Here is an 18,059-nt window from a genome sequence, read left to right on the forward strand (position 1 = left end):
GCTTGGGTTACGTCACTTCAAACCAGGTCATGTCACAGTTCAGTTTGGCCACGGAATTAGATTATCTAAGTCCGTGGTTTGGCGATATTTTTTACAAATTACAATGCAGTAATTAGCTAACACTATCTCTGTGATTACCCGTTAACAATAGCTCTACTAATTGAAATGATTTGCAGTCGCGATCGACGGACCGTGTTGTTGTTTTTTCACTCACCAACACGTGGCGTGAATTACGAAGCCCTACTGCATTGTCATAACAGACTGATTTGACTGATAAGGGATTATAAAAAATATGTTTATACTAGAAGCGTGGACAATCAATACATCCTCTTCAAATCTACTCCAAGGAAAAAAATAGTTAACGCAGACTATTTTTACGATGCTTCATTTAATAAATATTGAAATAATTCACGAGGTTATTATCAATCACGTGTTTACGTAATGCTAGACGCGAGATCAACATGAAAGTGAGCCGGAAGAAAAACATGCTATACGTTTACGCATAGGCGATTTGAAAAAAACCTTACAGTACTTACATGGAACGGAGCTTAAATTGAACAACTACATTTTCGTAATAGTATGGGAAACGCACCGAAATGTCGAAACTTAATGTCATAAGTTGATAGGCGATTCTCTGGCATAGGAATTTGGCTACACTTTTTTTGTTAACGGTTACCTATTTAATAATATTTTCCACATAAACTCACATAACAACCCATTATGTATCTTTTATTAATGTTTGGCATAAATATATTTGTTGACCGTCATTTGTCTTAATTAGAGTTACGTGTACCAAGGGAAATAATCCAAAATGGCGATCTCCCAGAATCGTCGATCTTTTCCTGAAAAAAACTTGAAATTTTCTATACCTGTGTATTTTACGCACCCCCCACTTTGGGTATTAAATTTCTGGAAAAAAAGTGCGCAAATTACATGGGTTTTTACGGTAGAATGAAATTTCAACATCAGAAATAAGAAGAAGTTTACACGTAAGCATTCTATTGTTTCAGAAAAAGAAAGAAATAATGGATGCTGCTAGAAAAGAACTGCCGTATATATTTGAAAGTAAGTAGTTTATTGAGTGTATTTACTTACACAGATTGGAATGTTTTAGTCAAGACAATAAATACAGAGTTGAACAAGCATTTTGTGAAGATTCACATATAAAGCGTAATATATTTGTATCCCCTGCTCAACAAAAAAAGTTGTCAGATAGTATAGATTAAAATGGAATCTGTCCACCTGTCTGTAAATGATACATAAAGGAATATATCAATATGATATTGCAATGAATTCAGAATTGTATAATAATCTATATCGTAACTAGGACATCTAATCTTGACTGGCTACGGAGTGGGAGATATTATTGAAGACCAGGTTTTCTTGTTTCATATATTATCATTTCATATCATTTGTTAAATTGACGATCAAAAAGTAGCTTGGCCAAAAATTCCTAAGAAAGCTCTACTAGGTAGTTTTGTTTCATAAATCTCATAAAAATGGAAAGCCATTTAAGATTCTATTTATCTTATGGATATTATTCTGAAGATGGACTTTTTGTTAGCAGGTGACCAAAGATTATTAAGGGTTGATGTAGGGAAAGTAATGTGTAACCTTCGTAGCTTAAAATATAATTAAATGATATTGGCAATTGCTATTTCACATTCTGATTCAGTGATTTTTCCCAAGCTGAGTTAAAATATAGATACCAGGGTATTTAATAACAGCTCTATCATGTTACACACAAACAGACTTAATACATACACACAACAGATATAGAATCTGACTGAAAATTTGACACTGCAAATTCGAAATCAGAAATCAGGTTTGAACCATAAATGATCAGCGTAAAATCCTGATAAACTTTAAAACCTGATTTTTGTAATATGTAAGTCATTGATGATGTTTATATTCTAATTCAGTCCCTGCTGTATATGATGACCTTGTGGCACTGTTACAAGACCACACAGCGGCTGACCAACTGACCATCATAGAGCGAATCTGCAAGTGTCACCACCCAAGTCTGGCTGATGGAAACAAACACAAGCTTGAGGTCATATTAATATATAGGTTTTCTCTTCCGTTTTTTTCCTATAACTTTTCCTACAACTTCCATTTAGAATATTCTTTTTTATATAGCTCAAGAATTATGTTTTGTGTGTGTGCAAGTTCCAATGATGCTTCTTTGAAATACTCTTAAAATCAGATTATGTTGCAGCCATTTATGCCCTCTTTTAGTATTGCAGAGTTATCTGATCTTGTGAGCAGGTATGGATTTGTTACGTCTTTTGTTTGTGAGAGTAACGTCATAATTTTTTGAAAAAACGTCATATTTTTTTGAGAAAACGACTTAATTTTCTCACACAAACTAATGATGTAATAATCAATACCTGCTCACAAAAGCAGATAACTCTGAAATATGAAAAGACAGAATACATTGTGTTGTATTTCATATATTTTATGGTTGGTGAGACTTAAATAAACCACTTCAACTTGAATTTGTTGCCACCATTAATCCACTGAAATATTGTCAATGTTAAGGAATTCAGCATTACATATTAACGGTTATCTAAGGAAACATAAAGAAATTGTTATAAATGAAATGTGGACCTTGGGATGTACAATGTATTGACGGTAAGGGAGATAGGAAATGAATTGGGCAGCATTATATGGAAGCTTTTTAGTATAAATAAGGAGCATTATATTCAGGTTGTATTACAATTTTATCAAGCATGAAAGTGCTAGTTGATCATTATATGGACATATCCCATCATGACTTAGGTGTTTACAAGCCTCACATTACTACAGGTATTCCCGGGAATACTGGTCTTGTACAACCACTCCAGGATACTTATACATCTCCTACCATTAATACAGGTATTCCTGGGCACTCTAGTCCAGTACTACACAGATCTGGCCCTCCAAGACCCACCACAGCTCGACCTGATTGATAAGCTGACAATACTCATCTATAAACTCGTCCAAATGTCCCCAGTGCCCACAGCCAACCTTATTCTAGACCAGATAAAAGACCGTCAAGAGGAATTCCGTCAGATTTGTCTTAGAAAGGCCGGGCGGGGTCTTTACCCAGCCTTGGACACTGTAAGTACCTGTAGAATCATTTGGATGATAAAGCAGATAGCATGCTCACCTTTCACCAAGACAACTAGGGTTTTGTTTCCCCAATCAGATGAGAAAACATGCATGGGTCACCTGTCCAGCAACATTGTTTTTACCAGGTGAAACTGTTTCCATCCACATTCAAACCCCTGTGTGCTTCCATCTAGGTCAGAAAGTGATATAATTCAAATTAAGAAGATTTGTTCCATAAGGTAATTGGTGCATAATAGGATTTCATTTTATAATTTTAAATGTGCAACAAAGGCAAATTAAGAATAAGGAATAAAGACCTTTTTCAACTAAATGATTTGGTATAAAATTTAGATAAAAAAGTTATTAGAACTTGTAAATGACATGTGACATAAAAGCATTTTGTTTTGAAGAACAAAATGTGTCCCTCTTTATTAAGATTACAGTAGGTTTCACGGTAAACTTGACTTGTGATCTTTATTACCAGTTACTGCTGTTGAAGCTTGTGCCAATATTGTTTCCAACGTCGGACTTCCGCCACTCTGTGACGACACCGGCCATCATCTTCACCACTCAGATGCTTGCACAGGTGAGTCTTGTGTCATCTCCTTCATCACAATTTTTTTTTACAGAGGTGCTCAGTTGATTGCAATCATTTGCATCCCAGTGGTACACAGGTGAACAAGCTTCTTTTTGAAGACCAGTGTGAGGAAAATGAGGTTGACAATGGACTACTATCAAAATTAATCTCATCGTCATGTTAATTAAACTAATCAAATTATTGTGACACAGAAGTTTTAAAAACCTTTCAAATGGTTTCTGATTGACTCCAAATAAACTTTTTCTGATATAAGCCTTTGGGCAGTACATAGTCATTTCCAATTGACAGATCAAGTAAGAGACAAGAGCACACATACAGTTACCTCCCCTATCACACATACAGTTACCCCCTCAATCACACATACAGTTACCTCCCCATCACATATAGTTACCCACCCCACCCCTATCACACATACAGTTACCTCCCCTATCACACATACAGTTACCTCCCCATCACACATAGTTACCCACCCCACCCCTATCACACATACAGTTACCTCCCCTATCACACATACAGTTACCCACCCCCCCTATCACACATACAGTTACCTCCCCTATCACACATACAGTTACCTCCCCTATCACACATACAGTTACCTCCCCTATCACACATACAGTTACCTCCCCTATCACACATACAGTTACCTCCCCTATCACACATACAGTTACCTCCCCTATCACACATACAGTTACCTCCCCTATCACACATACAGTTACCTCCCCTATCACACATACAGTTACCTCCCCTATCACACATACAGTTACCTCCCCTATCACACATACAGTTACCTCCCCTATCACACATACAGTTACCTCCCCTATCACACATACAGTTACCTCCTCTATCACACATACAGTTACCTCCCCCACTATCACACATACAGTTACCTCCACTATCACACATACAGTTACCTCCTCTATCACACATACAGTTACCCACCCACCCATCACACATACAGTTACCTCCCCCACTATCACATATACAGTTACCTCCCCCACTATCACACATACAGTTACCTCCCCTATCACACATACAGTTACCTCCCCCACTATCTCACATACAGTTACCTCCCCTATCACACATACAGTTACCTCCCCATCACACATAGTTACCCACCCCCCCCCTATCACACATACAGTTACCTCCCCCACTATCACACATACAGTTACCTCCCCCACTATCTCACATACAGTTACCTCCCCTATCACACATACAGTTACCTCCCCTATCACACATACAGTTACCTCCCCCTATGTGGCTGAACAAGCACTCAATACAGAGATGTTTATCATGTTGTAAAACAAGATTGTAATGAAAGATACAACCCATTAAACTTCTTGAACATAAAGAAATGATAATCATATTAAATAAATTTGTTGTGGTCTTGGTTCAAACACATTGCTGATTCTACAGAGGAAAATAGTAGTTATGCCTTAATCTGTTACAAGAAAGTTTTATAGATTGATAACCAAAAGAGATGTTGAGTTTATTTGATACTTTGAAGAAAACATCCTGAATCAAAGAGGATAAGAAATGGTATTCACGGGCACCACAGAATTTGACTAAATAACTTCAGGATCCTGATATCATTATACGCCTGTCGAAATTTGACGGGGGTATTATGGTATAGCGTCTGCGTCCGTCCGGTTAAAGTTTGGGTGCAAGTTTCTTCAATGGTGTACAGTTCAGGCAGATCATGTGGTATTGTCCTAATTTTTGGCATGAATGTTCATGTGGGGTCAAACAAGGACAATTTGGATTTAATTTGGGAAAATATTTTCTATTTTTGTAAATTGTATATACGTAGCCAATTATGGTAGACATGTCCCTATAAAAGTCAAATCAAATTAAGGGGAGTCAAAAACTTACTCTCAAGGGTCTACTGCCCTGATTAAGAGGCATTAGGCAGTACATTAGCAAAGAACCAATTACATAAATGTGAACATTACACTGATGACAATCACTCTTGGTAACAAAAGCATCAGTGCAAGCATTTTTATCACATAGACATGATACTGGCTACCAGGTACTTTAAATATCAAATAAACAAAAAAATCTTTGGATAGGGTTGGACGGGCGGATTATGCATCCGTTTGCGGTGATCTTGTTTGAAATTGTTAGGTCTGGATCATGCATTTTTAGCTACAGTACCTTTTAGTTATGCCATGTTTCCATGTGTTGTGTATAGAATGTACATAGTCACTTCCAGCAGGCGGATATCAAGTGTGAGACATAAGCAGACACACAGTTATCTCCCCTCTGTGGCTGAAGAAACACTCACTACAAGGATTATATTGTTAAACATATTAGCGTCTTTACACCTTTATTGGCTGTTAACCTGAATAACACAGAATGGTAATATTTACATATATATAAAAATAACTATTGTCAAAAAGGAATGTTCCAAACACGATCAAGGTTACCCAAATGATGTCATAATGTCTGTCCTATGAATGAAGGGAGAAATCTTCTGCTTATTCTAAAATAATTTGTTTGGGGTGTTAACTTTTAAACCATTAAAGTTATCTTGATGAAATTTGCAGTATATCTGCATCACCCACAGTCCACATAGCATGTGCAATGTGCTGTCCTTATGCCAATGTGACCTTGACCTTAAGATCAAATGTCAAACAACTGCAAATATTTTAGGAATCTTTTGGACGAGTCATTACTTTCAAAATATTAAATATATCACCAAGAAATTTGCAGCATACCTGCATCACCCAGAGGATAATATAGTTACATTTTTTTTGATGAAACGAGAAGATTGAGGTCCTGCCATGTTTCCATGTGTTGTGTATAGAATGTACATAGTCACTTCCAGCAGGCGGAGATCAAGTGCGAGACATAAGCAGACACACAGTTATCTCCCCTGTGTGGCTGAAGAAACACTCACTACAAGGATATTGCCCAATGAATGAGCATCTTTATACTATTAGTGGGGTTTTTTTCATCCTAAATGATGTAGAATGATAAGGTTAAAGAATATAAAAAAAAAATAATAACAGAAAAAAATGTTCCAAACCCAATTAAGGCTCACTAAATGATGAAATGAAACCTTGTTCTGTCACTGTAGAAAGCTTGTGTTTGTTTTTAATGATACAAGATTTTGAAGTATCGCCATGTTTTCATGTGTTGTGTATATAGAATGTACATAGTCACTTCCAGCAGGCGGAGATCAAGTGTGAGACATAAGCAGACACACAGTTATCTCCCCTGTGTGGCTGAAGAAACACTCACTACAAGGAAATTGCCCAATAAATGAGCATCTTTATACTATAAGTGTTTTTTTATCCTAAATGATGTAGAATGATAAGGTTAAAGAATATAAAAAAAATTATAACAGAAAAAAAAAATCCAAACACAATTAAGGCTCACTAAATGATGAAATGAAACCTTGTTCTGTCACTGTAGATAGCTTGTGTTTGTTTTTAATGATACAAGATTTTGATGTCCAGCCATGTTTTCATGTGTTGTGTATATAGAATGTACATAGTCACTTCCAGCAGGCGGAGATCAAGTGTGAGACATAAGCAGACACACAGTTATCTCCCCTGTGTGGCTGAAGAAACACTCACTACAAGGAAATTGCCCAATGAATGAGCATCTTTATACTATAAGTGTTTTTTTATCCTAAATGATGTAGAATGATAAGGTTAAAGAATATAAAAAAAAATTATAACAGAAAAAAAATGTTCCAAACACAATTAAGGCTCACTAAATGATGAAATGAAACCTTGTTCTGTCACTGTAGATAGCTTGTGTTTGTTTTTAATGATACAAGATTTTGATGTCCAGCCATGTTTTCATGTGTTGTGTATATAGAATGTACATAGTCACTTCCAGCAGGCAGAGATCAAGTGTGAGACATAAGCAGACACACAGTTATCTCCCCTGTGTGGCTGAAGAAACACTCACTACAAGGAAATTGCCCAATAAATGAGCATCTTTATACTACAATTGGGGTTTTATCCACAATGATTTAAAATGATAAGTTAAAGAATATATAAAAAAAATTATAACAGGAAAAAATGTTCCAAACACAATTACTGTTCACTAAATGATTAAATGAAATCTTGTTCTGTCACTGAAGAAAGCATGTATTTGTTTTTAATGTTACAAGATTTAGAAGTCTTGCCATGTTTTCATGTGTTGTGTATAGAATGTACATAGTCACTTCCAGCAGGCGGAGATCAAGTGTGAGACATAAGCAGACACACAGTTAACTCCCCTGTGTGGCTGAAGAAACACTCACTACAAGGATATTGCCCAATAAATGAGCATCTTTATACTACAATTGTTTTTTTTTATCCACAATGATTTAAAATGATAAGTTAAAGAATATATAAAAAAAAAATATAACAGGAAAAAATGTTCCAAACACAATTACTGCTAACTAAATGAATAAATGAAACCTTGTTCTGTCACTGTAGAAAGCATGTATTTGTTTTTAATGATACAAGATTTTGAAGTCCCGCCATGCTTTCATGTGTTGTGTATATAGAATGTACTTAGTCACTTCCAGCAGGCGGAGATCAAGTGTGAGACATAAGCAGACACACAGTTATCTCCCCTGTGTGGCTGAAGAAACACTCACTACAAGGAAATTGCCCAATGAATGAGCATCTTTATACTATAAGTGTTTTTTTATCCTAAATGATGTAGAATGATAAGGTTAAAGAATATAAAAAAAAATTATAACAGAAAAAAAATGTTCCAAACACAATTAAGGCTCACTAAATGATGAAATGAAACCTTGTTCTGTCACTGTAGATAGCTTGTGTTTGTTTTTAATGATACAAGATTTTGATGTCCAGCCATGTTTTCATGTGTTGTGTATATAGAATGTACATAGTCACTTCCAGCAGGCAGAGATCAAGTGTGAGACATAAGCAGACACACAGTTATCTCCCCTGTGTGGCTGAAGAAACACTTACTACAAGGAAATTGCCCAATAAATGAGCATCTTTATACTACAATTGGGGTTTTATCCACAATGATTTAAAATGATAAGTTAAAGAATATATAAAAAAAATTATAACAGGAAAAAATGTTCCAAACACAATTACTGTTCACTAAATGATTAAATGAAATCTTGTTCTGTCACTGAAGAAAGCATGTATTTGTTTTTAATGTTACAAGATTTAGAAGTCTTGCCATGTTTTCATGTGTTGTGTATAGAATGTACATAGTCACTTCCAGCAGGCGGAGATCAAGTGTGAGACATAAGCAGACACACAGTTAACTCCCCTGTGTGGCTGAAGAAACACTCACTACAAGGATATTGCCCAATAAATGAGCATCTTTATACTACAATTGTTTTTTTTTATCCACAATGATTTAAAATGATAAGTTAAAGAATATATAAAAAAAAAATATAACAGGAAAAAATGTTCCAAACACAATTACTGCTAACTAAATGAATAAATGAAACCTTGTTCTGTCACTGTAGAAAGCATGTATTTGTTTTTAATGATACAAGATTTTGAAGTCCCGCCATGCTTTCATGTGTTGTGTATATAGAATGTACTTAGTCACTTCCAGCAGGCGGAGATCAAGTGTGAGACATAAGCAGACACACAGTTATCTCCCCTGTGTGGCTGAAGAAACACTCACTACAAGGAAATTGCCCAATGAATGAGCATCTTTATACTATAAGTGTTTTTTTATCCTAAATGATGTAGAATGATAAGGTTAAAGAATATAAAAAAAAATTATAACAGAAAAAAAATGTTCCAAACACAATTAAGGCTCACTAAATGATGAAATGAAACCTTGTTCTGTCACTGTAGATAGCTTGTGTTTGTTTTTAATGATACAAGATTTTGATGTCCAGCCATGTTTTCATGTGTTGTGTATATAGAATGTACATAGTCACTTCCAGCAGGCAGAGATCAAGTGTGAGACATAAGCAGACACACAGTTATCTCCCCTGTGTGGCTGAAGAAACACTTACTACAAGGAAATTGCCCAATAAATGAGCATCTTTATACTACAATTGGGGTTTTATCCACAATGATTTAAAATGATAAGTTACAGAATATATAAAAAAAATTATAACAGGAAAAAATGTTCCAAACACAATTACTGTTCACTAAATGAATAAATGAAACCTTGTTCTGTCACTGAAGAAAGCATGTATTTGTTTTTAATGTTACAAGATTTTGAAGTCTTGCCATGTTTTCATGTGTTGTGTATAGAATGTACATAGTCACTTCCAGCAGGCGGAGATCAAGTGTGAGACATAAGCAGACACACAGTTAACTCCCCTGTGTGGCTGAAGAAACACTCACTACAAGGATATTGCCCAATAAATGAGCATCTTTATACTACAATTGTTTTTTTATCCACAATGATTTAAAATGATCAGGTTAAAGAATATATAGAAAGAAATATAACAGGAAATAATGTTCCAAACACAATTACGGCTCACTAAATGATTAAATGAAACCTTGTTCCCCACTGTAGAAAGCATGTATTTGTTTTTAATGTTACAAGATTTTGAAGTCTTGCCATGTTTTCATGTGTTGTGTATAGAATGTACATAGTCACTTCCAGCAGGCGGAGATCAAGTGTGAGACATAAGCAGACACACAGTTATCTCCCCTGTGTGGCTGAAGAAACACTCACTACAGGATGAAGCTAATAACCTCACACTCTAATGCTTGTGGATTTACTTAGGTTAAGATCTCTGTCCTCTTTTCATGAAATCTGTTAGACTTTTGGATTGCACCATTTTCATCCCATCTTTTAAAAGTGGGTGCTAGGTTCTGAAAGATAGAACATATATACTCCATATAGGTATATCAACATGGTCACAATTCAAGGATCTAATGTCATGTAATTGTGAAATAACCAAACCTTTTTTTGCATGGCCTAAAAACTGACTGTATAATTTCAGTAAGATTCACCAGGTATGTAATTAAACATGTGTTCTGTATGATTTCAGTGTCCTGTTAACCATGAACGGGACATAGCAGCTGGCCTGTTCCTGTGTAATCTGTGTTTGGAGGTAAAGGAGACACACTACATTATTTAAGTAGAAGTTGTAAAGTATACACACCTTATTTCAAATGTCTCTGGTCAAAGTATGCTTGAAACAATACTTTTAGAACACAGATTTATAGTTCTTTTAAAAATATGTATGAAATGGAATTCCACATATTACATCCTATGGCATATTTTTGTCACTGCAAAGAAATTTTCTCCACTGAAAACTTAATCTTTTCTATCTGCTATTTTACAGTTTGTGTCGCTGTCAAAGAGATTTATTCCCGAGGTTGTGAACTTCCTTCATGGACTCCTGTTTCTCATCATACCCAAAGAGGACAACAAATGTAAATATTAACACAAAGAAATATTTGGAAAGAATATCTAAAAGATTTGTGTCATTTTGTTCCATCATGACAATGGTGTAGGGATAAAAGATATTAATTTCTATGTAGAAAAAACCACTCGCAGGGTGATTTGCAATCTCTGGAAGCTTGTGTAATGAAATAATTGTGACTTATCTGGTTGATGATCCAGGTGGCACAGATAATATTCTGTGATATAAATAATGCACATAAACAAAAAACAAACAAAAAGTTGTAAGAGGAAAAGCTCAAAATGGACAGCACCTAGATTTCTGTAAGTAAATAGCAATAGACCAATAATTATATAAAATGCTTCCTTCACTGAGTCTAATACAAAACTAAATTTTAATAGCAAATGCTAACATATCTCTGAATCGCCCTTGTTTTAAATATAAAATGTAAAAACTGGTGATAGTCAGCCTTTAGATTCAGCAAGGCGTAACTGGACCCTTGATATGCCTGTGCTAAATTTTCTAGGTGTCAGCTTAAGTCCTGATCTGTGCCAAGTTGTTTTCTTTCCAGTTCAAGTGGTTGAAACAATTAAACCAGATATGTAAAAATGGCTTAATATTGTGCAGTTATTTTTATTTATTTGCCACAATCTGATGTGTTGTAGACGAGCGTGTGATGCCTCCGTTCAAGCCCGTCGGGAGTAGTATTAACCTGCTTCAGTTGGACACCAAACACAGGTAGCTATATAGGAAGATCTGAATACCTACTTTCCAACTTTTTGAAATTTTAATGGGGGAGATTACGCGAGCTCAGGATTAAAAGCATGAATAAAATGTGTGTATGTACACCCTAGGGGAAAATAATACTTCTAAATGGCATTTTGAGCTGTTTCATCAGACATGACAACATTAGTGGTATAACCTTCTTAGAGACATTACAAAATTAGTGGTATAACCTCCTTAGAGACATTACAACACTAGTGGTATAACCTCCTTAGAGACATTACAACACTAGTGGTATAACCTCCTTAAAGACACGACAACACTAGTGGTATAACATCCTTAGAGACATGACAACATTAGTGGTATAACCTCCTTAGAGACATGACAACACTAGTGGTATAACCTCCTTAGAGACGACGACACTAGTGGTATAACCTCCTTAGAGACACGACAACACTAGTGGTATAACCTCCTTAGAGACACGACAACATTAGTGGTATAACCTCCTTAGAGACATGACAACATTAGTGGTATAACCTCCTTAGAGACATGACAACATTAGTGGTATAACCTCCTTAGAGACATGACAACATTAGTGGTATAACCTCCTTAGAGACATGACAACATTAGTGGTATAACCTCCTTAGAGACATGACAACATTAGTGGTATAACCTCCTTAGAGACATGACAACATTAGTGGTATAACCTCCTTAGAGACATGACAACATTAGTGGTATAACCTCCTTAGAGACATGACAACATTAGTGGTATAACCTCCTTAGAGACATGACAACATTAGTGGTATAACCTCCTTAGAGACATGACAACACTAGTGGTATAACCTCCTTAGAGACGACAACACTAGTGGTATAACCTCCTTAGAGACACGACAACACTAGTGGTATAACCTCCTTAGAGACACGACAACACTAGTGGTATAACCTCCTTAGAGACATGACAACAGTAGTGGTATAACCTCCTTAGAGCCATTAAAACATTAGTGGTATAACCTCCTTCGAGACCTGACAACACTAGTGGTATAACCTCCTTAGAGACATGACAACACTACTGGTACAACCTCCTTAGAGACATGACAACACTACTGGTATAACCTCCTTCGAGACATGACAACATTAGTGGTATAACCTCCTTAGAGACATGACAACATAAGGAGGTATAACCTCCTTAGAGACATGACAACATTAGTGGTATAACCTCCTTAGAGACATGACAACATTAGTGGTATACCCTCTTTAGAGACATGACAACACTAGTGGTAGAACCTCTTTAGAGACATGACAACATTACTGGTATAACCTCCTTAGAGACATGACAACATAAGGAGGTATAACCTCCTTAGACACATGACAACATTAGTGGTATAACCTCCTTATAGACATGACAACACTAGTGGTATAACCTCTTTAGAGACATTACAACATTAGTGGTATCACCTCCTTAGAGACATGACAACATTAGTGGTATACCCTCTTTAGAGACATGACAACACTAGTGGTATAACCTCTTTAGAGACATGACAACACTAGTGGTATAACCTCCTAAGAGACATGACAACACTAGTGGTATAACCTCCTTAGAGACATGAAAACATTAGTGGTATAACCTCTTTAGAGACATGACAACACTAGTGGTATAACCTCTTTAGAGACATGACAACATTACTGGTATAACCTCCTTAGAGACATGACAACATGAGACAGGATAACATCATTACATGAGTTGTACTATGTTAGAGACAGGACTGCAATAATTGTACTCCTTTGAGAAATGACTACACAGATTTAAATTAGTTCTCGTGTCTTCTTATAACACATCAAAATTAAATTTATGTACTGGTATAAGGATTTTTAGGTCACCTGAGCTTTAGCTCAAGTGACCTATTGCTATCCGTTTTTGTCCGTCGTCGTCCGTCGTCCGTTAACATTTTACATTTCAAACTTAAAGTCAAGTTCTGCTGGGCCGATTGAACTGAAAGTTGGTAGGAATGATCGCCTCATGGTCCTGACAAAGTGTTGTTATTTTTCGGGTCGATCAGAAATCCAATATGGCCACTACGGCTGCCATTTTGAAAAACTATTTCAAACTTAAAGTAAAGTTCTACTTGGCCGATTGAACTGAAACTTTGTAGGAATGATCGAATCATGGTCCTGACAAAGTGTTGTTATTTTTCGGGTCGATCAGAAATCCAATATGGCCGCCACGGCCGCCATTTTGAAAACCTATTTCAAACTTAAAGTCAAGTTCTGCTGGACCGATTGAACTGAAAAATGGTAGGAATGATCACCTCATGGTCCTGACAAAGTGTTGTTATTTTTTGGGTCGATCAGAAATCCAATATGGCCGCAACGGCCGCCATTTTGAAAACCTATTTCAAACTTAAAGTCAAGTTCTGCTGGACCGATTGAACTGAAAAATGGTAGGAATGATCACCTCATGGTCCTGACAAAGTGTTGTTATTTTTTGGGTCGATCAGAAATCCAATATGGCCGCAACGGCCGCCATTTTGAAAACCTATTTCAAACTTAAAGTCAAGTTCTGCTGTACCATTTGAACTTAAAGTTTGTAGGAATGATCGACTCATGGTCCTGACAAAGTGTTGTTATTTTTCGGGTCAATCAGAAATACAATTTGGCTGCCATGGCCGCTATTTTGCTACTAAGTTCTAATAGGCCGATCTCACTTAAAATTGGTCTAGGAATGATCAGCTCATGGTCCTGACAAAGTTAAGTTAACATTATACTATTTTTTACTCAAATTGGTACATATTTCAACAACAAAAATAAATACTGTAGACTCAGGTGACCGTTTAGGCCCATGGGCCTCTTGTAATACTTATAATCATACATCTAATATCTAAAATTTTATCTTATCACTAACTTATCATTATACAAAATTTTACAGGTCCTTTGAATTTAGTCCAATGAAAATGAGTGAGGTCCTCAACACTGAAATGGAGCTTGATTCGCTGCGTCATGACAGATTCCGGTGGGTTGAGATGAATTCGTTCTTAAATTGTTACAGATGGAATACTTGCTGTATTACATCAGGGCTATTCCATAATTAATTGTGTATTCTATAATTAATTGTGTAATCTATAATTAATTGTGTAATCTATAATTAGTTGTGTAATCTTGTATTATTATATTATGAGTAGTAGGGTTAATAACAGATTTTGGTGAAGATGGCAATGATCTTGATTAGAGAGATTTTCATACAACATTTAAAAAAATGCAAATGTTTTGAATACTTGTTTACAAGATCATGTGCAATCAATTTCAGTTTGTACATCTCTAAAACTGCATCAGCCAGCAGTACCATTGATCAGGGTATCAGTAGTGTAAAAGCTTCTAATTACAGGTTTATCCAGATATTCTGAAAGAGAATACATGTGAATTTTGAATGATGTATCACAGGTTATCACTAACAGTTGATGAATATGTAATTCCTACAGGTTGCAGGCAACTCATAGCTGTGTGATATTAATCGGCGAGTTCTCCTCACTTTACAAGGATCTGCAAACAGTCAGGGAGGTTTTCTCCCCAATCCTCTACATGTTCAAAAAAATAGACTTCAACCAGTACCCAAGTACTCTCAAAGTAAGTCTTCCTAGTCACCTTTGTAAACAAAAACACAGGTGGGGTATGAATATTGTCAATCACTTTTGATGATGTCACAATTACCGGTGACACATTTTAATAGCGTCACAATTGAACGTTTGCTAATTGGCATAAGGCTATCTCCCTCTAAGGAGTGACAAGCTGATCTTTCCTAGCTAAAACGGAAGACACACCTGTGAAGGGTGGGAAAAAAAATAGATCCCATCCAGTACCCAAGTACTCTCAAGGTAAGTGTCCCTAGTCACCTACAGGTGTGACAAAATTATACTTAAGCAGTACCCAAGTACTCGCAGGTAATTGTCCCTTGTCACCTGCAGGTGTGACAAAAACAGACTTTAACCAGTACATATACCCTGTACCCTAAAGATAGGTCTCCCTCGTCAGCAACAGGTGTGACAAAAATTGAATTCAACAAGTACCCTGTACCCTCAAGAAAGGCCTCCCGCGTCACCTACAGGTGTGACAAAAATTGAATTCAACAAGTACCCTGTACCCTAAAGATAGGTCTCCCTCGTCACCAACAGGTGTTACAAAAATTGAATTCAACAAGTACCCTGTACCCTTAAGATAGGTCTCCCTCGTCACCTACAGGTGTGACAAAAATTGAATTCAACAAGTACCCTGTACCCTAAAGATAGGTCTCCCTCGTCACCTACAGGTGTGACAAAAATTAAATTCAACAAGTACCACAGTACGTTCAAGGCCTTCCTGGACCTATACAGGTGTAATGAAATAAATTTAATAGGTTTTCTTTTATGACTTGTATCTGTGTCCTATTGATTTCTGATACTTGATACAACAGAAATAATTTCAGATGCATATCATGTTCCATCAAGCACATTTTGGAGACTATTATTCAATTTTTTTACTAAGATACTGGTAAAACCTGGTAAAAACAAATAATACTAGCACAACCTGTATACTAAATGATCGAACGACTTATTAGCTCACCTGGCACGAAGTGCCAAGTGAGCTTATGCCGTGGCGCGGCGTCCGTCGTCCGCCCGTCCTCGTCCGTCAACTTTTCCTTTAAACACCTTCTTCTGAAGAACGGACAGGCCTAGAGTAATGATATTTGGCTGAAAGCTTCGTTGGTAGGTGCCCTACAAAGTTTGAATACGAAAATGACCTTGACCTGTATTCAAGGTCACAGGGGTCAAATATGTCAAAAACTTCAAACGCCTTCTTCTGAAGAACTAAAAGGTATAGAATCTTCATATTTGGCTGATGGCTTCCTGGGACAGAGCTCAACAAAGTTTGAGAATGAAAATGACCTTTACCTACTTTCAAGGTGACAGGGTCAAATGTGTCAAACACTTCAAACGACTTCTTCTAAAGAACTAAAAGGTATAGAATCTTCATATTTGGCTGATGGCTTCCTTGGATGGAGCCCAACAAAGTTTGAGAATGAAAACTAGTTTGACCTACTTTCAAGATCACATGGGTCATAAATTTCAAAAGCTTCAAATGACTTCTTCTGAAGAACTGAAAGGTATAGAATCTTGATATTTGGCTGGTGGCTTCCTGGGATAGAGCCCAACAAAGTTTGAGAGTGAAAACTAGTTTGACCTACTTTCAAGGTCACAGGGTCAAATGTGTCAAACACTTCAAACGACTTCTTCTAAAGAACTAAAAGGTATAGAATCTTCATATTTGGCTGATGGCTTCCTTGGATGGAGCCCAACAAAGTCTGAGAATGAAAATGACCTTGACCTTCTTTTAAGGTCACATGAGGCAGATATGTCAAACACTTTAAACGACTTCTTCTGAAGAACTGGTAGTTATAAAATCTTAATATTTGGCAGGTGGATTCCTGGGAAAGAGCCAAACAAAGTTTGCGAATTATAATGACCTTGAACTACTTTCAAGGTCCCAGCGTTCGAATATGTCAAATGGTTCAAACAGGTTCTTCTGAAGAATTAAAAGGCATAAAATTATAATATTTGGCTGGTGACTTCCCGGGATAGAGCTCACCAAAGTTTGCAAATGAAAATGACCTCAACCTACTTTAGAGGTCACAGAGGTCAACAACATTTTAATTGATTTGTTCTACTAAATGATCGAACGACTTATTAGCTCCCCTGGCACGAAGTGCCAAGTGAGCTTATGCCGTGGCGCGGCGTCCGTCGTCCGTTCGTCCTCGTCCGTCAACTTTTCCTTTAAACACCTTCTTCTGAAGAACGGACAGGCCTAGAGTCATGATATTGGGCTGAAAGCTTCGTTGGTAGGTGCCCTACAAAGTTTGAATACGAAAATGACCTTGACCTGTTTTCAAGGTCACAGGGGTCAAATATGTCAAAATCTTCAAACGACTTCTTCTGAAGAACTGGTAGTTATAAAATCTTAATATTTGGCAGGTGGCTTCCTGGGAAAGAGCCAAACAAAGTTTGCGAATGATAATGACCTTGAACTACTTTCAAGGTCACAGCGTTCGAATATGTCAAATGGTTCAAACAGCTTCTTCTGAAGAATTAAAAGGCATAAAATTATAATATTTGGCTGGTGACTTCCCGGGATAGAGCTCACCAAAGTTTGCAAATGAAAATGACCTCAACCTACTTTAGAGGTCACAGAGGTCAACAACATTTTAATGGATTTGTTCTTGAGAACTAAAAGGAATGGATTCATAAGATTTGGCTGGTAGCTTTTTGGAATAGAGCTAACCAATTTGAGAAGGAAAATGACATTGACCTACTTACA

At 36.6% G+C, this 18,059-nt stretch overlaps 1 protein-coding gene across 1 annotated transcript in view; it reads left to right on the forward strand.

Annotated features, from left to right (window-relative positions):
* Positions 1–18,059, forward strand: part of LOC110464524 (nucleolar protein 14-like) — a 33,397-nt gene that overhangs the window by 11,837 nt on the left and 3,501 nt on the right. Inside the window, exons 12-20 of the mRNA XM_021519778.1 lie at positions 1,011–1,065; positions 1,923–2,053; positions 2,878–3,102; positions 3,578–3,679; positions 10,641–10,703; positions 10,938–11,028; positions 11,663–11,735; positions 14,644–14,727; positions 15,194–15,338. Of these exons, the coding sequence (XP_021375453.1) occupies positions 1,011–1,065; positions 1,923–2,053; positions 2,878–3,102; positions 3,578–3,679; positions 10,641–10,703; positions 10,938–11,028; positions 11,663–11,735; positions 14,644–14,727; positions 15,194–15,338 (969 nt within the window). The remainder of the gene's footprint in view (positions 1–1,010; positions 1,066–1,922; positions 2,054–2,877; positions 3,103–3,577; positions 3,680–10,640; positions 10,704–10,937; positions 11,029–11,662; positions 11,736–14,643; positions 14,728–15,193; positions 15,339–18,059) is intronic.

The sequence above is a fragment of the Mizuhopecten yessoensis genome, unplaced genomic scaffold (assembly GCF_002113885.1).
Source record: "Mizuhopecten yessoensis strain PY_sf001 unplaced genomic scaffold, ASM211388v2 scaffold1539, whole genome shotgun sequence".
NCBI classification, from domain to species: Eukaryota; Metazoa; Mollusca; class Bivalvia; order Pectinida; family Pectinidae; genus Mizuhopecten; species Mizuhopecten yessoensis.